This window comes from Morone saxatilis, unplaced genomic scaffold (assembly GCF_004916995.1).
Source record: "Morone saxatilis isolate NCDOM2014 unplaced genomic scaffold, NCSU_SB_2.0 Contig1, whole genome shotgun sequence".
Taxonomy (NCBI): domain Eukaryota; kingdom Metazoa; phylum Chordata; class Actinopteri; family Moronidae; genus Morone; species Morone saxatilis.
In genome coordinates, this window is record NW_023339651.1 from 1,347,197 (window position 1) to 1,374,598 (window position 27,402).

Consider the following 27,402-nt stretch of genomic DNA (forward strand, 5'->3'; position numbering starts at 1 on the left):
CTGAAAGTTGAAGAAAAAAGAAACAAAAAAAAAGATAGAGAGAGATTGCATTTAGATCCTCCTCCTCCTTTTTAAGTGCTGTTTGTAGGCGGTTTCGCTGGTCACCTGCTTGTAGCAACATGTTTTATCTGAAAGGGAACTGAAGGTTTTCAAAGGCAGCTGGACAGTTCCTCACTCATAAACCTTAAAGACAGTTTTATTGCTGTGGTTCTTTTTATTCACATAAAGTAATTCTTTCAGTATTAAAGTTTCCCTCCAGACACGTATTAAGACATATAAACAACCTAAAGCCTTGAAAGCATGCACTCTTTCTCCCTCATTTAAAATCTATCTATCTATCTATGACTCTAGGAAAATGTACATTTTTAATATTTTGGGCAAGCCGAGTCTGGTCACTGTATAGTTATCCATCTAGATTGTTTTGGTGTGAGTTGCCAAACTTTGGAGGAATCGGCCATAGAGCTGTAACATTAGCTAGCTCACCTACCGCCATTAAGATACCGTGCAGCTTAGGTTGGCAGGTGTAGTTCAGTAGAAAGAAAATAGTTCCTACATGAAACTGTTAACAACAAAGATAGATTATTTTGACTACCTGGGTCATTCAAATTCAAAACTAAAGGCAGAAACCTTCACAGCCTATATCTCCACAACGTGGCAACTCACACCAAAAACTCTCTGAATCGCACCACAGGTAAGAGGAAGAATATGTATTTTTGTAGGGTGAGCTGTTACTTTACCTTTACTACAACAGCTTCTAAAGTTCTAAGTGTATCTTTTTTAACCTGAGGCAAAGCTAAATGTTGACCTGTCCCGCTTCCCGGCAGCGTTCCTGTAATGCCCCAGGGCGGGCTGAGCTGGTCGGGGTTGCGATGCCTTACGTGGACCGACAGAATCGCATCTGCGGCTTCCTGGACATCGAGGAGAATGAGAGCAGCGGCAGGTTCCTGCGCCGATACTTCATCCTAGACACTCAGCAGGGCAGCCTGCTGTGGTACATGGACAACCCACAGGTGAGGCTGACTGTGTGTGTGCTTAAGTATATACACATTATTGGGAACTACTCCCATGTCTCTTGACATCTGTAGAAATTTCTCTCTGAATAGTCAGCACTGAAACATCCTAACCATCCGTGCATACTACGTCTATAATTACTGTGTGTATACTTGGTGCTTTATTTTGAAGATGTGAAGACATGTTTACTGTAATAGATTGATTTCCTTCCTTCATGGAAACTTTTATGAAGGGTGTTTCCACAGGTGTTGTTCGGTTCATTTTGTTCAGAACAGTTTTGGTGAATCTCAACCTGCATCATCAGGACCCGTGTGGGGAAATCAGGTTCTGCTGACTGACAGACGTTTACGCAGCACTTTGATGCTTCTGAGGCGTATCTTTAAGTTCATGAAAAATAAGTGTGTTATTAGACTGAAAATTGACTGAATTGTTCTGAATAATGACTGAATACACCCTGTGAATACAGTACGCTTCAATTCTCTGTGAAAACCAACTTACAGGCACTTGAAATGTGCTGCAGGGAGATAATCCATCACATTGAGTTGCCTTTATTTATTTAGTTTCATTAAAGTTGAGTAGTCATTGCTAATGCAGGGACAGCTTTTAAAAGTCCTCTCAATGGTGCTTTCACAGCCACTCTCGAAATCTGACTACTGATTTGTTAGGGACTATTTACAGCGGCGGATTAGTCCACATTTGATGCTTTAGTCAGTATTTGGGGCATAAGGAGGGTGTATGTGGGCCTGAGTCAAAATAATCTAAAGTGTGTGTGTTTGTGGTGATGAAGGAAGATGACACCCAGTGCAACAGTGTGGCTCTCTGATGTGGTTTTAATAGTTTTGTTGACAAAAAGAAAAGCATTGCACACTTTCTATCATTATTATTGCCTTATCTTTTAACAGAAGTTGAAGTTAACGAAATGCTTTGATGCATTGCGTATAACTATTAAGCAAGTCTCTACAAGTTGATTTTTAAAGTGAATTGAGATGAACTGAACGCTCCTCATCTGTGTAAACTAACCTGTACAGTGCATCGTCTCAACCAAATACAGTAGTAAGGAAGAAGATTTGTAACCAGAGGAGGTGCTAACAATATAACCTATAAAAAGCCTCAACAAAGGTAGGAGAGCCTTTTGGAGTTTGGAGATAAAAGAGGAAGTTGCTGGTTTATAGGACAGAACAGATTTTAGCTGTGGTTGGTTGAAGCCTTTGACATGAGAGTGACACTTTGGATAGCTTCTATCAAACACATCTGAGCGGTTTGACATAGACTGTCTGTGTCAAACCAAGCAGACAAACAGGAACTAGAACAGAAATTGAAAAAGGTTAGTACTAGTAGTATTTATATTTCCCACAGCTGGGGAGTTCTTCAAACCCTGCAGCTTCTGGCAGAACCGGGTCGGGCTGATGCAGGTTTTTAGGGCAGTTTCAACCAGTTTGACTGATGATGATAATAATATAATAATAATAATAATAATAATAATAATAATAATAATAATATCTCCTGATTGGGTAAATGTCTACAGGCTTTTTAGGGGAACAAGTCAATAACAATACTTTTACTACTGCTCCTACTTCTACAATGAAACTCTATAATGAAACTAATGCTTTTATATTTGTGTTTCTTTGTTCAGAATCTGCCTAAAGGTGCAGACAATGTGGGATCTCTCAAACTCACCTACATCTCCAAGGTTAGTCCTCTCACACACACAACTTCAGTGTGGCCATTCCTTTGGTCTACGACTAAATATCTGCAAAGGTAATTCCCAACAGCTTCAGGTGTACTTTATGTTTAGTGCCTATTAGCCAATGTTAGCAGGCTAAGTTGTCACACTAAGATGGAGATCATGGTAAAGATTACACATGCTTATCATCAGCACGTTAGGATGTCATCAGCATACTGATGTTAGCAGGTTTGGGTGGATGCAGTAACGTGTTCCCTGCTTTCTGACCACGTCTTATTCTCACTGCTAACAGTCAGGTTTTCATTCAGATGTTCAAACTGTGTTCTCTCTCTCTCTCTTTCAGGTCAGTGATGCCACCAAGCTCAGACCAAAGGCAGAGTTCTGCTTTGGTAAGTTCATCTTTATTTTCTCCTCACTATCTTTCCCTCTGCCAACGAGGTTATGTTTTCGGTGCTGTTTGTTTGTCTGTGAGGAAGATTATGGGAAAATTACTGGCCCAATTTTCATGACACTTGGTGGAAGGGTGTAGCATGGGAAAAGGAAGAACCCATTAAATTTCAGAGTGGATGAGAATCACAGAGCGGATACACCAATTATTTTTTCCCCCTTGATTTTCTGACCTGCTTAAACCTGTCTTTACGGCATTGAGCGGTATGCACATTTGCATATCGAGGACTGGACTATGCCTTGGACTGGATTTCTATTTTTTTTCCCTCTTTTTCTCCTTCCCTCCCTGCTACTGTTGGTGGTCTTGTATAAGTCCCTCAGTTCCAATGAAGGTGAATGCTAGGCTACAATATACAATGAGACAATAGTGAGCTTCCAGCTTTGTGGCAACAGTTTGTCCCTTTCCTGTTACAACATGACAATGCCCCCGTGCACAGAGCCAGGTCCATAAAAAAGGTTTTCCCAGTTAGGTTTGGAAGAACTGGACTGGTCTGCACAGGTCCAACGCCTTTGGGATGTACTGGAATGCTGACTATATTAGACCTCACTAATGCTATTGAAATCCCTGCAGCCAGGTTCAAACATCTGGTGTAAAGCCTGAAACCAGAAGAGTGGAGGCTGGTATAGCAGCAGATTAATGCCACATATGGGTGCAATCTTCAGCTGTCCACACACTTTTGGCCATGCAGTGGACGGCTTTTCTCCTTCATTTCTTCCTGTCCAATCTCCTTCGTTCCCACTCCTTCCTTGTTTCCTTCCTTCCTTGTTTCTCCCCTCTTGCCCTTCCTTGTCCTTTTTCCCCCCTCTCTACCTCCCTCTTTTCCTCTACCGTTTATTTCCTCTCTTTTGTCCCTTGCTGCTTGTTGTTGTTCCTCTGGTGGCCAACAGTAGCTTTTTGTCGCTCAATAGGAGGAAACTGTACAATATCCCTGACCTGACCTCTGTATGTGCGTGTGTGTGTGTGTGTGGGTATTTGCATCTGGATGGGATGTTAACATACACACACACACACACACACCACACACACACACATCCTCCGCCTCTCAGAAACCAGAAACAAACTGATATTTTTAGACCGTGATTTGCATGGAGCTCAGTGCACTTTTCTTCTTCCTCTTGTGTTTTTGGAATGTTTCAAAGTAAGAAGGTAACAACGGACACGTTGACCTCTCCCTCTGTCTTTCTGTTTCTGCAGTTATAAATGCAGGAATGAGGAAGTTTTATCTGCAGGCCAACGACCAGCAGGATTTGGTGGAGTGGATCGGTGTTCTCAACAACGCCACCAAGATTACTGTGAGCCTCACACACACGCACACACTGATGGATCAATAGGTGACCCTGTTTCTCCTGTTGTTGTAGGCCGCTCTGTCTTCTGCCTCAGGCTGCAGCAGATGGAAAATTACCCATCAGGCCAGAGAGATATACCGTAGTTCAGTTCAGGTTTAACAGAGTGTGAATGGAAAGCCAGGCTATCGTATCCATCTGCAGATAACTTCAGTCTGCATGACAAGAGAAACACATGTATTATTGAGTAGTTTACCGTTCTCACAAATGTTTTTTATTTCTTCTAAGGCTCAGTCATTTCCTGAAACAGCTGGCCCCTGATGTTTTTAGCCAGATGGAAATAGTGCATTTGTTTGGGACTATTTTCTGATGCAAATCAATTCACATTTGGTGCTCTAGTGCAGTGATTCCCAACATGGGGGTCAGGACCACACTTGGGGTTGCCAAAAAATTATGGGGGTCACAAGGCCTTCTTGATTTTAAAGCGTGTAAGACTAAATGAAAATATATATAGTAGGCCTATATCTCAGCATTTGGTTCACTGCTGTGAAGAAAAATAAATTTAATGATTGTTAAAAATTATTTTAAAAAATACGTACAGACAGAGAATTGTATAAAAAATTCCCTAAACAGGAAATAATCTGCTCCAAATTCCTCCACAAACTTCCTGCAGTTACTGAGTTCACTGTTTGGGTTCATTGTACAGTTTTGAATAAAATAAAAATATACATAAAATATGTCACTGAGTCAGGGGTTATTGGGCTATTTCGGGCAGTGGGGCAGTGTATGTGAGTCAAAATACAACAGTGTGTATGTTCGTGGTAATGACAGAACATGTCACCAGTGCAACAGTGTGGTTGGTGTCTTTGCCATATATCCACAGCCTAACATATCTTCTTTAAGCTCCATTGTTGTCCAAAAGCTTTTAAAAACACAAAAGCAAAAACTGCTGATCCGGGTGCTGTTTGGAGATGAAAGACAAGATTCAAGATCCCTAAAGAGATAAGAAAAAAGATCAACTAGCTTAAACCTTAAAGATCCCCTCCAGACACAAGTAGTCTGCAGGGACCAATATTATGATACACCCAGCTGTAGGAACAGGAAGAAAACGAGTGGAGGGGGACTGTATCCATTTGCTTGACACACAGGACTGTTGGTAATCTTATGTTGTGTCTTTAGGTGCCAAAGCCAGGTGAGGGCCACGCCGCCCACGCAGAGACTCCCCAGGAAGTACTTGGAGCCATGAAACAGGTCTCCTACAAGACCGAGATCATAGGAGGAGTCCCTATCATCACCGCTACACAGGTAACACACACACACACGCTCTGTTGTACGTGTTGTGATAGCAGCTGTCAGCGGCAGCAGTTCGGCACGTCAGGTCCTGTCTACAATGGTATGCAGCCACAAACACGTGACCCAGCACGCATCACATCACAGACGAGTGATGGCTGGTTTGAATTTTATAACTGGAAGACTGCAACTTAACTTTTTGTTTTTCGGTCTCACTGTTTTCATCACGTCTCTTCTGGCTGCAGCAGTCAGCTGTTTTCTGTGAAAAGGCTCAGTTAAACACACTTTACACTACCTGCCCAGCACCAAACAGCACAGAGACTCAGTCAGCAACCAGCTGCTGAAGGTGGAGCGTTTAGCAGCGAAAGAGACAGATCTCTTTCTCAGGAGTTGGTGGAAAACAAATAGAGCTTAACAGAGTGAATATTGGATTCATCAGGTCCAAATAGATGCTAATGTTGTTCACCTTATTTCATCAATATTTGTGTGTACGTGTGTGTTTTAGGAGCAGGGGGAGGGGCAGAACGGGGCGGAGCGCCGAGGCGTGAAGCAGGGTCAGAATCAACTGCCCTACTTCCTGTCCAGAGGAGCGCAGGACCAGGCCATCATCAAGGCCGGATACTGTGTCAAACAGGGAGCTGTGGTGAGAGCACACACACACACACACACACACACACACACACACACACACACAGTGGCCACTTATACAACTAAAGTTATAGGTCCTGATTATATTTCAAACAGTATCACTCCCCACCATGGACCACTGACAACTAGACAACAAGATAGTATCTTGATACTTCCTGTCCAGATTCCCATGAACCTTGCTGTGGATATTAATGCTCTCCAGAGGATGACTCCTAATGTTACTGGTGATAACTTGACCTTTCCCCTAGCCCCATCATTAGACTGAATTGTCAACTTGTACTCAAGAAATAAGAAAGTTTAATAACCTGTTTTTCATGCACTGTTCCAAGTACATTCCTGTTCCTCAGAGGAAGAACCCTTTTGGATATAATGACCCTGTGACCTTTCCTCTAGTGCCGCCCTCACAACAATCTTTACATTGTAATCTGCACCACTGCGAAGCCAAATTAAATCAGCTCTGTGAACAGCTAATGTGGTTTTGTCAGTTTTCAACAAAATGAAACTTACATACGAGGGGGCTAAATGAACACCACTGAGGTTGATAGATAGCTCTGCTCCTCTTCCTCAGATGAAGAATTGGAAGAGGAGGTACTTCATGCTGGATGAAAACGCCCTCAGCTACTACAAATCGGACCTGGTAAGAAAATGTGTTCTTTAAAAAACACCCTGTTACAGCAGAGAGCTGGCTGTAACCGGGATACTGAAGTGCCTGTAACTACACCAACTGTTGGCTTACATTACACCTAATCATGTACACACACACACAAACACACACACACACACACACACACATAATTTACTAGAACTTAACAGTTCAGTAACACTGTATGAATGTGTACCTCCCATAGCAATTAAGTAAACTGAAAGGAAAATGCATCTGAAAATTGAAAGACAGAAAGCAATGTGTGTGTGTGTGTGCAGCGAGGCATGTTTTTCCCTCAGTCAGTTGTGTGTCTCTACATGCAGCGGCATGTGTCCCGAATACCTCCTCACATGATCCACGTGTGGACGGATTAGCGAGTCCTATCCACAGCCTGTCTGTGCACATAAACGGACACACCCAGTGTGTGTGTGTGTGTGTCTGGTGCATACTGGCTGCGTGTTCATTCCTTTAGATTTTCCATTGTAGTTATTAAACAGTTGCGCATGTGTGAAGTGATGATGATGAGTACAACTGTTGAAAATGCGTCACTTCTTCAATCAAAAACATCCCAAGTTGTTCAGAGATTAAACTTTATTGTTAATTTAGGAGGAAACAGATAAAGAGAGAGAGAACAGAGAGAGAGGGAGAGAGAAACCGATAGAGAACAGGGTGGTGTGAGGTGCTGCTAGTTTCAAAGGTATTTCTCACCATTTAAAACATCTCCACTTTATCTCCTTAGTGTTCCTGAACATAGAAACACAGAAGTCTCTAGGATAATTTAACAATGCTCTCTGTTTATGTTCTGACACTCTGCTGGCAGTGTTGCCACATATCCTTTCCTGCTAACACAGTTGCAACAAGCAGTGTGCCTACTGGCTGGTTAGCAGTGACTAACGCTTTTAGTTATTAAATTATATATGAGAAATGGTAACTTAAGGCTACTCCGCTGTGTGTGTGCGCACACACCTAGTTCTTGCCAGCCATGCATAGGTTTGTGCCCTACTTGGGTCAAAAACATGTGGATACACCACTGCCAGGCAAAATCTAATTCCAGCTAAAACAGCTGCAGATGATACGACAGAGCTGTACTGTAAAAATCACATGTCCTGTAAAACACGTCTAAAATGAGACAGGAACATTAAACGCAGTAAACCACACATATAAAAGTTATTTGAATAGTCTATAATTGTCAGTAACCAGCAGAGGAATGCCAGTGCTGCCCCACTTACCGAGGCTGTGGGTTGGTGAGAATGTGAGTTACCAGGCTTGGAACGTTAATAACAAGTACGCTGTCAGTGTCTCTGTTACAGCTGCCGGGTTGGGTTGGATGATATGTACTGTGAGAGAATGTGGGCAATGTACCTCGAAGGGTTTTGGTGAAGTTCAGGAGCTATAACCCAGAATGGAATGAGTCTGCTATGCTACACCTAGCTTTAAGTCTGGACGTGAACACAGCTGACTTCACCGCAGAATCATCTGCAGACTTTCTTTGGGTATTTTTGGTGACACAGGTACAAAGTATTTGACAGGAGGATTTCTGTTCTTGACAAGATAAAAATCTAAATCAAACCATGAAACATGGTAGAAACATGGTACAGACAAAGATTAGATGAGTCACGCAGATTTTAAAGCACCATACCTGTGGTTTTGCCTGTTTTAGCTGTTGTGTGTGTGTGTTATTGATTCCTCTCCCTTTCCTTGTAGGAGAGGGAGGCTCTGAGAGTCATCCCGTTGAAGGAGATTCACAAGGTCCAGGAGTGCAAACAGAGGTCAGTGAGCTTTCTTGTTAGCAGGTGAATATGTGCTGCTGTTCAGGCATTAGTGTCAATTCACATCACATCACAGGTGATTAAACATGGCTGCTGCTTCGGTCTCTGCTCTGTATTCTGCAGCGAGCTGATGATGAGGGACAACCTGTTCGAAATGGTCACCACCTCCAGAACTTTTTACATACAGGTAACACACACGGTTGTGTCTCACAAGAAGCTGCAGTATTTTGATTAATGTAAAATGTGTGACAAACAGCATTATAATGAAATACTGTAGAGCTGCAGAGATGTCCCAGTCTACAAATCTTGTTCTCCAGATGTAGGAAAACATGTTTGTTTGATACAGATCCCAACAAATGTCACATTATTGGGATTTTACTAGGTTTTTCAATGATGCAAAAATGTTCATTCCCACTAATCGAGGATCATCAATCGTATTATCTTTCAAAATAATCACGATATGATTTGTTTTTACCATATGGTGCAGCCCTAACGCATCCATATGCATAGTTGAGACTGCATTCACTGTCCACATGGCCACTACGCTACAAGGGCAGGTCTTCCAGTAGACACCGATGTACTGCGTCGACTTCTTGGACTCCACAAAGTAGTACAACACTCGCCATGGTGTCCACATTATGCTCTAAGCACCGTGTCTCAGTACAGCCGCACAGAGCTGTTAGCATGGCTGTTAGTCTTTTGCTTTCACACAGTTTTTATAGAAAAAGGTTTTATCTTTTCATTTTACTTCTTCCTTATGAGCAATTTCTAAGTGTGTTTTAAGTTAACAGAGTCGCCGTATTATGAGTACTGTACTGTACTCACAAATGACTTCTTTCACATCCTTCAGATGTAACATTGAAAACTCAATGAGACAAAGCAAAAATATAAATTAATGTAATGTCTCTCTCTCACTCAGGCTGACAGTCCAGAGGACATGCACAGCTGGATTAAGGCCATCTCAGGGGCGATCGTGGCTCAGCGCGGCCCTGGACGCTCAGCTAACACTGTAGGTATCCTGTTGTTAAAGAAGAAATCGACCTCTAAACACCCACAGCTTTCCAAGCAAGTTTCCACTAAAATACTAAAAATAAGACACAGAAAAAAATTGATTTTGTTTTGTGTTTTACAGAAACTTGAAATTAAAAAACTCTAAATGGTATTGACTGTAAATTAAGCGATTTATAAACCATTTTACATTATTTTCTAAATTAATTTTTATCTTTTTACAGCAGAACATATCCACACAAATGAACAAAAAGAGCAAATAGTAACACATATACACTTACTGTTAAGATAAACAAGGCATTTTGCTTTATGATTATATTTGAAATCTCTCCACCAGTTGGTCAGCGAAGCCCCCATACCCTGCTGTTTTTGGTGAAGTGTCTCCATCTTGTGGCAGGAAGAGTTACTGCAGCAGACATTAACACTAACATTTTAATGAGATTATTTTCATTCATCTTTAGATCACTTAGATGCTCAACTTCAATATCACCTCAGTTGTATCCCATATTTAGGAGTACAGTAATTGTAAATCAGTCATTAGGTGATTGTAAGTGTCGGTCAGTAGATAATTTATCTGTCTGTTATGTCAATATATTGTAATATGTTACCTCACAAATTCTACAGATTCAGGTATGTTTTATCTGTTTTTCTTTCTTTAGGAGTTTCACAACCTGATGATAATGATAATGATGGTTGAAATTGGTTTTTTCATGCCCTGAAAAGTGTTTTATTTTGCACAAACTGTCTGTTTCAATGTGTCTGTTAATTTTCCCACACACACACACACACACACACAGCTAATGTTATTTTTCCATATCTTTTTCCGTTCTCTCTCTCTCTCTCTCTCTCTCTCTCTCTCTCTGTCTCTTCTCTCTGTTTGAAGAGTTTCCTTCCAAGACCACACACTTAACCACCAGAGGAAGAAAGGAACAAATAATGTAGACTAGACCATTACATTAGTCATATTGGTATGTGAAAATAATGCAGCCAATCAGCGGAGCGTCTCTTTGGCCAATGTATAATGTGGGAACAACCTATTAAACACTGTTTCCAGGAAACATTTCGGAGACAATAGGAATGTTCTGTCTTCTGCATTGAAAAAGGAATAATCGGGCAATATAACATGTACAAACACAAGCAAAGCTTCAGTTAATGCTGAATATTTGCATAGAAATGTTGATATCATGGGACGTTATGACTCAGTTCAGGGCCTCTGTGGACGGATGTGTGGCACTGTGGAAAGGAGCTCTTCACATTACTGTAACTGAGCTGTGCTGTAAACTGTTGTTTTCAGGTCCGGCAGGCCAGAAGGCTGTCCAGCCCTTGTATACAGAGGTATACGCCATTCTGCAGTGGTGAATGCAGCACGTATGTGACCCCATGCCCTTTCCCCAAACCCCTCCATTCACCCCCAGCCACCAGCCTCCTTACCGAGCATTTACCTTTGCACACTACAGGAGTTCTCTGGTTCGGCCTGTTTTTATCTACCAATACAGAAGCCAGAGTGAACCCTGTAGTGTTCATCCATCCTGTAGCTACTGCTAGCTGTATGGTTTGATTAGTCTCGCCGCCTGCTGCTTCAAGCAGTGGACCAACCCTTTAAGACCAGATCTGTAGTAGCAATAGGTAGATAGTTTGTAGACTTGGGTTAATTGTATTTGATATTCATCTCAAATACAATTGTGTTTGTTCCTCAAAATGGGAAAAACCTGAATGTTTAGGGCTCTGTTTCCTTTCCACCTGCATTAACACGTGTATTTTCCCTGAATCTGTAGCTCAATTCACACAAGCGTCACTGTGGATCTTTACCTGACAGTAAGCTTTGTGTCTCCATCTGTCACTTATGAAAGCTGCAGGCTTGTGTCTGTGCACCTTGTGGTACAATTTATGCACGTTGTACAGTACAAGTTAGTATTACACAGATCTTAAAGGTGCAGTGTGTAAGAGAGTTAAGAGTTAAAGACATTCAGGAATGAGCTAAAATGATCAATGATACAGCGATACAACCGAACACTTTCTGAATTCAAGTTTCTCTCTTTTAACAAACTAAGACTAGCTTAACTGCCTTGTTAACTCATTGTAAAACATACTTCATTCAAACTCAACAGAAAAAATAAATAAAACTCCAAACTGTCTTTGCTGAGCAGCAGTTCTCACTCATACTTTAGAGGCAGACTTAAAAACCCTAAACAACCACCAATGGACTCAGCTATTCACCAATAGCGGCAAAATTTGTCCAATCGCCACACCCAAAAGCTTAGTGTACAGGTCTTGAACTGCCATTCCGGCCAATTTGATATTTTGCAGATCTTTGAAAATCATTGCATTGTTAAACAGGATTGTCTTGCTGTTTGAGGGGTTGAGGTTGTATATAACGCAGTTTGATGCAGGTGGAAAGTGAGTCCTAAATCCGTTCGGGAACTATAAAACAAACATCCAAAAGTATATGAGTGCTGCATGAAATATGCCTGAGTGGCCTGAGTCCGTGTGTCTGTCCTTATGTAGGCAGATATGTTTGCGCAACACTGATGATCATCATCCTCCATCATAACTCGTCCCTTCTTATGAATCTTGACTTAGATTAACACACTGGTCCATTGATATCCCAGCTTCTTGTGTAAATACATTTCTTTTCATTTTTTATACACAATGACATGTGAGCAGAGCCCATCCCTCCATCCACGTACCAGTCGTTCCTTTTCATTCTCTTAACATGACCAATTATCTCTGAACTCTTTATGTCTGTCCTCAGTCTCTTCTTCCTTGTCTCATCTGTTTTATCAGTGTTGTGTGTCGTTATTCACATCTTAATAACATTTGCAGCGTTCCTGACTCCCAGCAGGACCAAATTCATCATGAGCTTTTTCTTTTTTTTCCCACTAACCCTTTGTCATGTTGTCTTTTCTGTGTTTCTGCGTGTTTGTTTGTGTGTGTGTGTGTGTGTGTGTGTGTGTGTGTGTGTGCGTGCGTGTGTCCACTTTTCAGAGAGTGAGGTGTGACAGTGACGTACTAACCTTCCCCAAATGAGCCCTGCTGCCTACTTCCTGCCCCTCCCACCGCTGCTCATCGTCCAATCACCAAGCCCCACTGCCTCTCCGCTTCCTTAGCAACTGCTGTTTGATCCTGCCCCGCTCCTTGGCAACTGCAGCATCACTCGCTCGTACGTGTTGCTTGTAACTGCATGAACCCTTGTGTTCGAGTCACAATTCACAGCATTTCGTCTGGATGGATATTGTGTGACTCCATATCTCTCTAAAATAAGCTGGCAGGTAAAATGTTATAACTGGAATAATGGGCGAACAAAAACAAATTGTACTTTTGATGCTAGTTCAATAGTCAAGAGTATATTTATGATCTTCAGCTGTTTCTCAACAGGGAGCAGTTGTTTTGGGCGTCCAGAGTTCTGGATGTAAAAGTCTGGTTCTGCAGTACTGCAGGGTTAGAAATTAAATTCTCCTGGTTGAATCAGCAGTACAAAATATGAACAGCTGTGTTATCATATATCTGGTTCTTTTATAAAAAGTCAAAGGTACAAGCCTGTGGACATAAAAGCTCATAGGAGAGAAGTCAACAACATCTTACGAAGTGCAATTTTTTAAGAAACTTCCAGTCACAGAAATTAGTAGCAATAGCTTACAGTTTTTAGCGAGCTAACCGTGTTAGTCCCTTTTCATTGTGAGCACTGACTGAAGTGTGGATGTATTTCCTGTAACTGTAGCCGAAACGCATTTCTTGCTTTTAAAACTGTAATGCTACGCTAGCACCTATGTATTAGCCCCTCTGACCACAAGGATCCCTGTGTGATATTTTTAAGTTTTATCTACCTGCTAAGTTATCAGAGGTGATGGAAAATTCCTACAATGACTCTGTATTGACAATATAATGTAAAAACAGAGCAGCTCCTGGTGGACATGTAGAGTATACTTGTGCCATGCTGTCGCTGTGATCTGGCTCCTGCTACTATCTTAGTTTCCTTTCTAATGCAAAATGTTTGCTGAAGTTTATTTTAACCCATAAAATCTGATATACATGTTCATTTTTTTGCATGTCAGTGTTTCCTTGATCACCGGAAAACATAACTTGTCTCTTTAGCCTTCTCATCTATTGCTATTCCTGAAAGTGAGTGAGGGTATTTCCCAAAATATCAAACTTTACATTCAGAGTTTACTGGTAAACAAGGTGACGTTAAAGACCTGCTCTTCTGACAGGCTTCCCTTTATACCTTTTATTTTCTCTCTCCTCACACTGCACTATCCATCCATCATCCATCCACCGAGTCATCCCAGTATTCCGTCCATGCACCCATTCATCCATCCATCATTCACAACCGTCTTTCTCTTCTGCCTCTCACTTCCTTTCCCCCTTCCTTCTCTCTCTCCAGGAACGCAGTGACCACTCCACTCCCTCCCCAACAGCCTCCTCCACCTTCTACTACCCCCTTGACCCGGAACTACACCCCCCACAATCCTCCTCCAGCTCCGCCTCAGCGAGCCCTCAGCCTCACACTGGACACCCACCGCCAAGACAACTTCCTGGGCCTGCTTCCGTGGAGGCTGAGTGGTGTCCAGTCCGTGATGTTGCCCCTCCCGTCAGCGCGCTCCCGCCTGTCGCTGCAGGAGACAGTGCAGACTTCAAAGTAACAGAGGAGGAGGAGTCGCTGTGGAAACGGCGCAGCGAAATCGCCCGGCTGGGATTTGTTGGCAGCGGTGGTGGGGAGGAGCTGAACAGTCGCACCACTGAGAAATCTGACCTGCAGATCACCCTGATTTGACGATGACGAACGTGAGGATGATGATTGACAATCTTTAAAGGATACACACACGCATACACTCTTCTGTATGAACTCCATGTGCTCTGTGTGCTTAGAAAACTACCTGACTGGCCAAATGATCCTTCTACAGAACGTCCTGGGACCATTTATTATATGTGTGTGCACATGTGGAGTAGGACCTTCTTCCTCTACTGTTTTCTCCTTCACTTTTGTCTTCCCGGATATTATTTACAAAGTAAAGCTGCTGGCAAACAGAAACCATGTTTTCATGCAAAGGAAAACAGATGTTAGTACGTACAGTGAAGGTTTGACATGTTTTAGTAGCACAAGAACCACGAACCCTGCTCATTGCACAGCGATGGGCAGGTTCCATGATTCATGTAAGAAACAAACCAAAGTTTGCAGTCGTGTGGTTTTTCTACAGCAGCAGATCAGATGTTTAAAACTGAGAGTGTCAGCTGTTTGTGTCTCTCTCTACTGAGAGACTGACTAATTCTCAGTTTATTGTTTAAGACAATCCCGCTTAATATTACAAACTCTTCCTACAAATTTCCACTGGAGAACTTTTACGGTCTCCTCTCTCTCATCTCCGGTTGAAAAGGTCATCCTGTCAAAGTGCTTGTTAGCGCTTTAGAGCTCCAAAGTCCAGATTTACTGAAGTTGCATTTGTAGGGATGTCTGCTCATTGTTTTCATCTTATTGACCACCATTTACTGCGGGTGAAGTCCTTAAATCTCTAAAATGTCAGTATTTAGAAAATAAGAAGGTCCAGTGTGTAGGATTCAGTAGCGTCTAGCAGTGAGGTTTCAGATTGCAACCAGCCACTCGCCTGCTACGGTGGCTGTGAAACTTCCAAAAAAGCAAAATGCTCTATCTGGAGCCAGTGTTGATTTGTGTGTCCAGGGCTACTGTAGGAATATGGTGGTACATTTCAGACTCTTCAGAAGAGGACCAGCTCCCTCTGTAGATAAAAACGGCTAATTCTAAGATAATGAAAACACCATTCTTCTTCTTTTCTTCTTATTTTCAGGTGATTTTACACTAATAAAAACATACCTGTCCCAAAAAGAATTTTCCCCCATAGACTACCATTATAAACGAGATGTCTATAAACCTCTTGACAGGACACCTCGAAGGCCTATAAAGGTCTATAATACATTTTAAAAACATTGATTTTATATTTGCTAAATGTTCCACGAGCTGAGAAAACTATTTAAAAATCTGTGACTTCATCAAGGCTATGGGCGGAGCAGGAACTCGTACACAGGACCAGCGGGAAAATTACTACTGTGCACATTCAGTGTGCCACGTACCCCGGAAGTATACCCGGAAACTAGACGCTTTCTGGATGCATGTGCTAGGCAAGCATTCTCATTGGACTGAATAGGCGCCATCTCTGAATCTGGCATCAGTTTTAAATAATACATCCACGGTAGCTTCCAGGTAGCAAGCCAGCTAGCTAAGCGGCCCACTTTGGATGCTTAGTGCCAGCTAGCTAGCGTGTTACCGGGTTAGCTTGTCAACTAGCCCCACAAGTACTTCATACGTCCCCCAGCTTCCATTTTGCGAGGACATGTATAGAATTTTATGGTGCCACTTTCTGGCCTGGCCGTGCACTACGACGCATTCAGTTGGTAAGCTAGAAATCAAACTTCATCAACATATCTCCAGCAGTAATCTGGAGCCATTCATTCTTTATAACCTGTACCATGTATAAATACATCTCAAACATCAGTCCACTCATTGCCTTGCCTCATCTACACATACAGTATCTGGGTTTTACAGTGACAAGTAAAAACACTGTATTTATAAAATGTCAGGGTTTCTGAATTATCAACATGAATTCAAAAACTTTTCTAAATCCAAAGAATATTGGAAAACTTCCAACTGAAGCAAAAACATGACATTTACCAAAGCAGTGACACAAACTTTGATAGCACTTTTGGCTGTGCAGACCACCAGAGAATCTGAGCTGAGCACTTACAGTGAGACGACTTAAAGCAGCGTTAATAAAAGGACACCCTGCTGTGGACTGATTTTCATTTTTTCACCAGCTTTACTCACCTCACCTCGTGCACTGTACATTCATTACCGTTCCTTTGTAAATCCATCAGATGTTGGTGTATTTCTGTTAATGTTTTTTAGTTTAAAGATGTGGGGAGACGTGAAACCAAACTCATATTGTTGATCTGTTGATCTGTAAATGTTGTTTTTGGACTTGGGAGCCCTTTTGGAAACCGGTTGTGGGTGTTTTTTCTGTTCTAGTTTGCTTTTAGTTTGGATGATTTTATTATTCACAGGGATGAGATGCTTTTAAGGAAAAAAAATCTACACATATATGTTGTTTACTGACTTTTATAAACACGTGTGCATGACTGCATGCACACAACCGCCTCCCCCACCACCGTTGTTCCCTGTTAAACATAAGCTGGGTAAAGTGCCTGCGTTGTTGTTTCTAAAGAGTTGATGAAAAATGACAAGCTGTTTTGACCCTTTTTAGTGTACTTGATTCTAAGACCATGTGCTCTGTTTATTAAAAGACATTTGAAAATAGTTTTTCACTGGATTCAGGCGTCTTGTTTGCTCACAGGTGGACTGAAGGAGAGTTGTTGTTCTCTACAGCGGTAGCTTGTTCTCCAGCTCAACAAACAAACACTTACAAATGTCGATATTTGCATGGATAAACCCCAAATCAAGATATTAGAACTAAAAAACATTACATTATTGTGGTGCATTAGGAAAGCATTGAATAAAAATATCTAAAGGTTTAGAAATCAATAGTTTTATTTGCAAATACATTTCTTTTTTCATTGAACATTATCTCTAAAATGTGGCCACAGATTATTAAATTATATTTTCTGAAATTAATCTGAATGAATGTGTCATCAAACTGGGGTGGCCAGGCCTTTTATTATTATATTATTATTTATTATGTTATTATTGGGTGGCATCTGCTTCGTTTCCAGTGCCTTTTAGGGTGCCCTGCCAGTGGATGAAAGTGCCCACTCTTGGTTGCGAATTGTAACCCTGAAGCTGTTTATCCATAAATTCATCACAATTTTCTACGCACTGGTGCCCTTTATTATTTTTTGCCCCAGTCCCTCAAACACCTCTGAAACTGAATATTTGGAAACTCATCACTGAAGCTGTGTTTCTTCAGGTGTTTCTGCAGGTCTTTGGGGTTTATGTGATACTGCAGGCCATAGAAGTGAGACTCTGCTGCCATCCTGTGGGTTGAAATCCTTCAGTGGGGAGCAGATCTGTGTTTGTCCACTAGGTGTGACTGTTTCCAAATGCTGTAAATCTTTTCAGTTATTTCCTAATTTCAGGCGTGTTTGTCTTGATTTATGGCCAGGGGGAGCCTCCATTCTTTGTGCTGTTCCTCATCGATGGAGTCTCTCCAAATCAAGGCGGTTGTTGGTCATTAGGTCACAATTGCTGGACGACGGCTGCGGAACGTCAGTCCCACATCAGCACTGAAACATGCTGCAATCACGTCCCACACCTCGAGGAGTTGTATAAGGCGAACATTATCGAGGCAGAGAGTGATTAAGACATTTATGTGAGCTCACAGTGCTCAGTGCATGGATAGAAAGACTGAGCAGGCCAGTTTAAAATTACTCTTGGTACCTGAAAAGTTTATTTCTGAAATCCAACAATTCTGAAGTCATTTCTTCTTTTTCCACATTGAGTGTCATAACAGACACTTTAATGTATTTTGCTGTTTTGTGCTTAGTTTCTACATTCTCTCAGTTTTTTATTATGATTATTAGTTTTTACATTATAGCTTTTATCAGGTCAGGGGGAAGATGTTTACTGTTTTTCCATCATTATTCATTTGGGTTCAACCAGACTACATGTTCCTCAGTGGAACAATGAATCACAGTGCACAGAATCATTGTTTAACTGCTCTCTGTGGGCATGTTGCATTCTGGCCACGTTTCAATCAGTGATCTCAAAGCCCGTCCTGTTGGGTATAAAACCCAGAATGTGGTGAGCCAAGTGCAGCCGCCAACTTTTCATTCATTTTCTATGAGAAATAAATGAACTGTGACCTAAAAGAGATGAAAAATGGTGCTGTGGTAACCAATCACAATCAAAATCTCTCATAGAAGCGACAATTCACATGTGTCCTCTGTGGGGGACATGACACTGAGGCCTTTATTTCAAACATCATGCATGCTGTTTAATTGAGTCCTAATGTCCTGTAAAGAGGACATACTGGGCTTTATAGTGATGTAACACACATGGGGGTTTGGCCAACAGCTAAAACTGAATACAGACAGGCATCATTAATTGTTATTTCTTTCAGTGTGTATCGGTGTCCGTGTAGCCAGGATGCGTACGTCTAAACACTGCCTTCAATTCATTACATAACATCTGGTCTTCTCCAGCTGTTACAGTCAGCTCTGTTAAAATATCCACAAAAATATTTCCAAATCAGGCTCAGTTTATGTGGACTGCTGAGGCCTTAAAGAGAAACTCCCCTAAATGACCCTCAGTTATTTACTCCTCAGGGTAACTGGCCAAACGTAGAGACAGCGACGCCTCGTCCAGATGTTTCCAGCAGCTAGAGTGGAGTTTGATATCAGAAAAATTGCGGCAAACATGAGGTTTTTTGAGTCAGTTCCTCAGAATCAAAGAGTGAGAGCTGCTTTTGAAATCTGCCATGTTGTACTAAAGTTGATCGGTCATACAGAAATAAATGTTTGAAACCTAAAGTAGTTCTACCCTAAATTTTAATGTAAGTTAACATTTTCAGGGTGAAAATGTCATGTTCGTACTCGTAGAGAGAACTTTGATTTCAGGCAAACGTGTAGTTTTATGGGTCTGTCAGACATGGTGGATTTCTAATTGGATTTACAAGTTTTGACAATCAATTCTTTGTTTCATTTTGTTGTTGAAATACAGAATATCTGCAGCTGAAAATATATCAAGTGAAATCTGAAACGTTCTTTTGGAAAAGCAACACTGATTGTGAAACACCCCACTGGTTCAACTGTAAGAGCCATATCAACAAATGCTTAAAAAGGAATGGTTGATTTCCCACTTTATAAGCCAAGAACTCCTGACAAGACCCATAAAGTTGACTGTAACTTTTTCATGTTCCGTAACAATTTTCTCAAATAACGCATAGATTGTTTTAAGACCAAATCTATTGGAGAAATACTGTGGTGGAGGTTCACTTCAGGTTGGCCCCTCAGCTCAGCCAAAAACAAACTTGATCCAAAACCACAGTGCACTGTCATTAATGGTTCTTTTGGAGCGAGCAGCCTTGGTTTCAGTTGCTCTGCTCACGTGGATTGCCTGTTTCTCCTTATAAAAAAGCTCCCCCAGATAAAGTTTGGTTGTGAGCTTGTCAGTGGAAGTTGGAGGATGTGATACAGCCTCAGCTGGGTGTGACGTAGAAAACAACAAACTACATGAGTTTACACGAGCCAGTTGCTGACAGTGGACTTCCATTAACTGGAAGTAAACTCCACACTTCAAATTCAATAATCTTTTATTCTTTAGTACGTCAATTTCTGTCATTTCTGTGATTTTTCGCAATCACTCAGTCAGAAAAAGCTGCTGCAGTGTAATCTTGTTATCAGACTACCTCATGTTTTTTCAAGTCCTGTAAGGTCCAAGCCACATTCTGCACAGAGAGTCAGACCTGAGGAGGTCAGATGGACTACAAACACTACAGGTGAGGTTGGGTTCTTGATCTTCCAAAGATTAACATTTTGAAACCATGTGGACAGTTATCCACAGGAAGAAGAACTAGAAGAACTGTTTCTGGTTCTTCAGTTGATCTGTTTCTGCTTGTAGATTTGCCCTGATTTGGCTGTCTGATCTGGAAACGTCACATTCGTCATTGTTTATCTTGATTTTGACCAAAATCAGCATCAAAGATCCAATTTCAGTGATCACCTACTTGCAGCCAATATCTGAAACCACAAACATGATGCAGTGGGGAAATTAAATGTTGCAGAGAGGTTCTGACCTGAAGTGGACTGTTTGGATGGATGGGAGGAGGTCTGAGTCATCTAACAGACAAACACACATATACAAACACACTCACACACTCTCTGCAGGCCTGGCAGCTGCATATTAATATACGCCAACTCTGACTTTGTTGTTCTCTCTTTTGTCTTTTTCACGCTCTCTTTTTCCAACTCGGACACGCACATGCATAAATCAAAACATTATTGCTGACTGACTCAACTTGAGAGGAATTAGATTGATATTTCACACACACACACACACACACACACACACACAGACTCTCTCTCTCTCTCTCTCTCTCTCTCTCTTAGTTTCCAGGAAAAGCAGAGCAGAGCGTTTGAATGGCCTCCAGCGGACTTCACATCATAAACAGGAATGATGAGCTGTCCAATTGACACTGGAGCTGAGGAGAGGCAGGCAGGCAGAGGACACACATCCATTGGGAATGGAGCTTTTGTTCATATATTACATTTTATATCTGTTTAATGTTAAGTCTGACTCATTATACATGCATGACTCACAGTAAACATTTTAAAATTATGTTTCCAAGGCAAAGAATCTCAATTCTGAAATAAGTTGTAGCTTATTTCTTCCTATCCTAGCATAGAAAACAACTGGAATCTCAGTTTAAGTAATTAGGATATACACTTTGAGACAACTTCTTATTACTGTTTCACATTAATTCCATCTGAAAAGGAAATAAAATGTATTGTAAATATTTCCAAATAGCCTCAAATCTTAATGTTTTATTACTCAGCTCCCTGTGGTGCATGGATACAAACTTATTACAAAATGCAGACTACTTTATTGTTCACAAATGCACATAATTTAATTAAACAGAGTGGGACAGTTATATTTTGTTCAGCCAAACTTTCTCCAATAAATGTTCTTTGCTGTTACACCTCAGTATCATGTGACAGGAAATTAAACATCCAATAGTCGTGCGTGAGGAGATGAATAACATTATGCTCGGCCCCCCTGTGCATATTATTATATAACAAAACTAAATCATGTTTTAGTAACATCAGACCACTTAGTGTAACACTCTTGGCAAGACCTGTGTCTGTTAAATTGTTCCATATTATTCTGGGAATCCCTTCAAGGACCACAGAAACGCCTTCAAGGATCCACAGGACTCCTTCAAAACCCCTTAAACTCTTTCAATGGTCAGTCAAAGGGCCAGTAGAACATATTTAAGGACCCCTGGAACTGCTTTATGGACCAATGGAACAATTTGGGGGGTCAACTGAACTCCTTCGAGGATCTTTGTGACTCCTCCGTTACTAGTTGATCAACTTAATTGGCCACTAGAGGTCATGCAGGGCCACTAGAACCCCTTATCTATGGAACTCTTCCAAAGACACTGGATCCCCTTCAGTAATCACTTAAATCCATTCAAAGACCTCTAGAACCTGTAAAAAAAAACCCTATTCTATGAACCTTGGACCCCTTCAAAGACCACTACTTCACCTCCAAGTACCATTGGAAGATCCACTGAGTTCCTTCAAGAACTCTTGAACTAACTTGAGGACCATTGGAGCCCCTTTAACTACCAGCCACTGCAAGAGTCCATGAAACTCTGACTGTTTTTGAAGGATTTCTTGAACTCCTTCAGAGACCCCTAGAACCATTTCATTGACCAGAAGAACCACCCATCATTAAAATCCCATCACAGACCCTAAGAGCCCCGTAAGGCACAACTGGATCACCATCAACGAATTAGGAACTCATCAATTCAAGTTTCACTGGAGCACAAGGGTTTTCAGAGGTCTTCAGAGACCAGTAGAATCCCTTTAGTGACCATTTGAATGCCCTCAAAGATCCCTGGAACCTAATCAAAGAAACTTGGAAATCTCTTTGGGACCTTTAGGAGCTATTGTAAACATACACACACCCTCCTTTTAATTCAGTCAGAGTCTTAAGAAAATCAACGCAGCTCACTCTCTCTTCGACCTTCTTGAGTACATCTCTATGACGATGGGTGGCAACAGTAACACACACAAACATAGAGACAGAAAGATGGATGAAAATCCCCTTTGCATCGCGTATTGTCTTAAACTTATGTGACGCAGTGGGAGCAGCTGAACGGCCCAGAGGGTTCAGAGTGATCAAATCTTCTGACAGGTCATTTATAAAAGTAATCTCAGGGTCTCACAGCCGCACTAGTCGCCTCAAGTGGCCGAGTTGCTCCTTACATCAAACCGTATCGAGGTGTTGCTCAGAGTTTTTGGGTGAAACAACTCAAATAGAATTAAATGAAGTAGCTTTTTGTTGGCAGATTTGTTGTCATTCCTACAGCTTACTTAAAACTTCCATGTGTTCAAGCGCAAATGAGTAGTTTCCAGTCAACCATTGAAGACTCCAGGATGTTACGTAGTCAAGAACCTAGAACCTTTTTGCTGTGAGGGGACATTGCTAACAACGGCACCACAGTGCTGCCAACTGCAAAAGTTGGAGTTGTAACAGAGTTTTATGACAAGTCATGAATTTGGCAAATCTGGCAGCAGACAAAATGTAGGTTTTTAGTTAATAGATGAAACACAAGGTGAGACATGCAACAATGCGTCACCGGCTGGAATCATACCAGGGACACTACCATGACACCCCAAAATTCAGGTGTTTCAGAAACAACATCGCTTGAGTCGTTCATATTAAACATAATTTTCAGCGATGTATGTATGTACATTAAGTCTTAGGGTCAGTCAAGTGCAGAACACACACACACACACACACCACACACACAACACAATTCATAACACCTAAACACAAACTGTTTTAAAGAAAACATTAATATTACTCACATGTCACTTTTTGCTCTCTGTCTCTCTCCTTCATCACTTAAATTTATATGTCACCACATTTATTCCAGACCCACACAAACACACACTGGAACACACAGACCCATTAGGGATTGGACTCTGGGTGGATTTTCTTGGCTTCCTCCCGCAATAACTCTGAAAACTCGGCAGCCGCTGGAGCATTCTGAGACAAACACAACAGTGGCAGCTCTGTGGCAAGTCGAGCCGGACGGGAAGGAAATGAACCCAGCAGAGGCTGTACAGCCATATCACACAGAGCGGAGGGACAACTGTGGAGCTGATTGTTAATTAATTATGTATAAATATGTACCAACCACACTAGAAACAGAGAGCTGAGTGGATGTTGTGGGTGGCTGTAAATACATTCAGTAGAGTTCACAGTCAAAGTGGATGGTCTGATAAAAAAGCAAAAAGTATAGAGGAAAAAAAATACTTATTAGGAAATACATTAAGTCATACATTAAATTCATACTAGCATCTCCCAGAGACCGCAAGGATCATTGTACCCTACTCATGAGCCTAAAATTTTGGACTGAATACAAAACACACGAATGCCCTGGTTCCCAACCTGGGGGTCCTGACCCCAACTAGAGGAAGTTTAGATTATTACTTAAGATATAAAGTTTTAAAAAATCTCACAGGATATTAACAGAGCCTTCACTCTTTTCTAAACAGCTTCATCCTGCATTAGAAAAGTATGCCGGTAAAACAACCACAGAGCTTATAGTGCAATCATCAGGGAGGGAATACAGATTTTGTAAAATGTACTAAAATGCAATATGACAGGAAGTAATCTGCTCAAAATTCATCCAAATCATTCCTTTTATACAAACTTTTGTTTTGTATTTGCGTTTATTTGTTAATTGTACAGCTGGTCAACTGTTTTGTGTTACACACTGAATGTAATATGAAATGTCTATAAAATATGTTATTAGTCGTGACATATTCGATTTACTCAATGATGGAAAGAGGACCCTTAAGAAAAAGACTAAGAACCGCTGCATTAATGATTTAGATATGCTAAAAGCCCCCAAGAACAGCACTGGGTTGCAGTGATTTTGATGTAGTGGCCGTAGTTGTCCACTTACCCATACACAAGCTATTTGAGTCAATAGAAATTAGGAAGTTATATAAGTCTAGTTTTGGGTCCCTCATGGAGAAAGAAGGACTCTACACGTTGTGCAGCTTTTAGGCCACTAGACTTCAGTTCAGTTACTTATGTGTATTAATCATTAGCTGTAGCTATGAGGAATCATGGAGGAAAATCTCCTTGGCTCTACCAAAAAAAACCTTGTTTATGTTGTATCATAAGCTAGGACTGTACAGTCTGACACCGGTAAATGAATGAATCTGGAGAGCACTGTTGTCTACAGAATAGCAAGGATCTATTAGATTGAGTTTCCCTGAATGTCAAATTACATAATAATCACGTGAAGTCCTAGAAATCACATGATTGCATCGTGTTTAGTGTTCAGAACAATTGATAGTTTCCATAACAGAGCTTTTGCATCACGCTGCGAATGAAGCTACTGCTCTCTTCTAAATAAAGGTTACTGTTAACCTTTCATTTTGAACGATTCACTTCAGTAAAGTGAAGTCACTAATTTGTATGTTTGTGAGTCGCAAACAAGAGACTGAACAGTCATTTGGCATCACCACAGATGAATAATGTAATTTAAGTTCAAAGATTATACATATGAACATTAATATATATAGCAGAGTCATGGTGTCCTGAGCAGAGACTGACATCACACTCCCTTTGCCTGTGTTGCTATCGCAGCCACTCTGTTAACAAAGCTGGTCTCGCTTTCCGTGTACAACTGAGGAAAGCCACTGACACTCACCTATGTCGATGAATTAAGGGTTTATTTTGACCAAACCAGAGTTGGTGATTATTGGAACAGTGGAAAGATAAACAAAGATGGTTTTTATGAGTTTTATTTTGTTGATTTTCACTTTGAATTAAATTATGATGTTACGATGATATGCAAGGTAAAATTACCACTTTTGTCTATAAAGTCTGGTTAGCTGTAGCGCTCATTGTTTCAGACTGAGATGATGTGCTCTGCGACATGTAGTGACAAATTAATTTATATTTAAAAGAATATTGAACCAAAATTGTGCAGAGCTTCCTGGTTTAAGTGGGGAACTGATTTAACTTCATGATGAAATAATGTAACAAAAATGTCAAGATGAATCTTCCAATCTTTTCATTAAATTAATTGTTTAAAGGGAGCAAACAACACAAGGCCAGAGTTTGAGCTTTGCACACAGATGACAAGAACATAGTTAGAGAACGGCTTAATTTCTCTTGAGGATCTAAACTCATTTACTTATAAAATCTGTAAAGTGAAAGTGAGTAATTCTGACACAGAAAATATGACCCCGGTCCCACTATGAATGTTCAAAACAGATGATTCCCAAAACATAGTTTAACTTTCCAAACACTGTATTGAATTGTCTCTCTTACTGGAAAAATCAATTGTTGCATTGTTGCACTGACTGATCAATGGTAATGTGCATCAGCGTATATGATTACGAAATACAGTTAGACTGAAGGACACAGAAGGTAGACTATCAGTAGACTATTTTAGTTTGAAAGTATGTCACGCTATAAGAGGAGAAGCAGAACCATCCGTCCTGTCTGTAAATCTCTTACTCTTCATAGTATTTTTTCAGTTTTATTGAAGAAACATAAGGAATCTGGCATTTTGCTGATCTTGTGTCTGTCCCCTTGTGTGGCCTCAAAAACATTGTATCTCGTGTTTGAATACTTCACTTAATATACAATAAGAATTGCTTCAAACACGTTTCGCATTCGGAGGCCATGAGTGGCAGGTTGATAAAAATATATATTTATCATGTCAATCTCTTAATTAATTATATCATTATCTCAAAGAACATCCAACAACAGTGTTTTTAGGCTTGTGATATTGTTACCTTGAGCCTAATGATTCCAGATTATAACAGATGATCTCAATAACAAGCCAGAAGAACATTACCAGCTTAATTAGACATGCACATACAGAACATACACAGGAGCTACTACAGTGTCTCTTAAAGGACCAGTGTGTAGGATTGTGTGGCATCTAGCAGTCTAGTTGCATATTACAACCTCCTTGCCTCACCCTCCCATTCCAAATGTGTAGAAGAAATTACAAAGGCTGCAAAACTTGCCAAAAAGCGCACAAGGCCCCGTTTAGAGCTAATGTTTGGTTTGTCCGTTCTGGGCTACTGTAGAAACTTGGTGGACTGTAGAAGAGGATCGGCTTCCTCTGTAGATATAAACCTTTAAGAGCAGTTATGCAACAGAGTGCTTTGGTCTGTATGATTTCAGTTCTGTAGTTGTTGTTATTCTCAGGGGTGGAAACATTTAAAGAAGAATGAAAATTTATATATTCAGTAAACACAAGAGCGAACAGAACAGCTAATTGTATCTTTGTACTTCTAATAGTTGCTTTCTTTCTATAAGGGAAGTTTCTAGTTATTCTCGCCCTACTGCATCACTACTGTGCTGATCTTGTCTGGTCTGTCATGTTCTCATCTCGCTATCCTCATCGGAGAACATAAAAGATGCATCGTCAAATCCAATACAAGGAAAGTCTTGATTAACATTTTTCTTCTCTCTGGAATCGGCCATCTTTTCGTCTTCTGCAAAATCATGCGAGGGTTATTCATGTCTGTCTGTTCTTTGCTCTGCTTGCATTTTGTGGCTGCACTGACGATCATAGATCGGTGTCTACTATGGCTCATCCGGGTTATACCGCCTGCTGATCAGTCTTGACATATTGCACATTAGCGCCTCAACTGGACGTTACCGCCAACAAACTCTAAAATGGGGGTTGTGTTCCATCTCTCTCTCTCTCTCTCCTCTCTCTCAACACACATACACACACACAACTCTTTTATGTTATCCCATTCCACACTTAGAGTCATAATGTCTTTGATCCAGTCCAGCGCACCAAGCTTAAAACTAATATTCACTTTGACAGTGCCTTGACCTTCTTGTGTCTGTTACAACGAACAAAAGTCGTTCCCAG

At 41.0% G+C, this 27,402-nt stretch overlaps 1 protein-coding gene across 1 annotated transcript in view; it reads left to right on the forward strand.

Moving 5' to 3' along the window:
- The window catches only part of plekha1b (pleckstrin homology domain containing, family A (phosphoinositide binding specific) member 1b), a gene marked incomplete at its 5' end in the record, with an annotated part of 19,522 nt that extends 2,413 nt beyond the window's left edge, over positions 1 to 17,109 (forward strand). The window contains 11 exon segments of the mRNA XM_035666816.1: positions 825 to 1,010; positions 2,645 to 2,701; positions 3,039 to 3,084; positions 4,338 to 4,435; positions 5,606 to 5,731; positions 6,222 to 6,359; positions 6,933 to 7,001; positions 8,712 to 8,776; positions 8,900 to 8,963; positions 9,696 to 9,785; positions 14,166 to 17,109. Coding sequence (XP_035522709.1) covers positions 870 to 1,010; positions 2,645 to 2,701; positions 3,039 to 3,084; positions 4,338 to 4,435; positions 5,606 to 5,731; positions 6,222 to 6,359; positions 6,933 to 7,001; positions 8,712 to 8,776; positions 8,900 to 8,963; positions 9,696 to 9,785; positions 14,166 to 14,555 — 1,284 coding nt within the window. The 3' untranslated portion in view covers positions 14,556 to 17,109.
- Between the last annotated feature and the right edge of the window lie 10,293 nt (positions 17,110 to 27,402).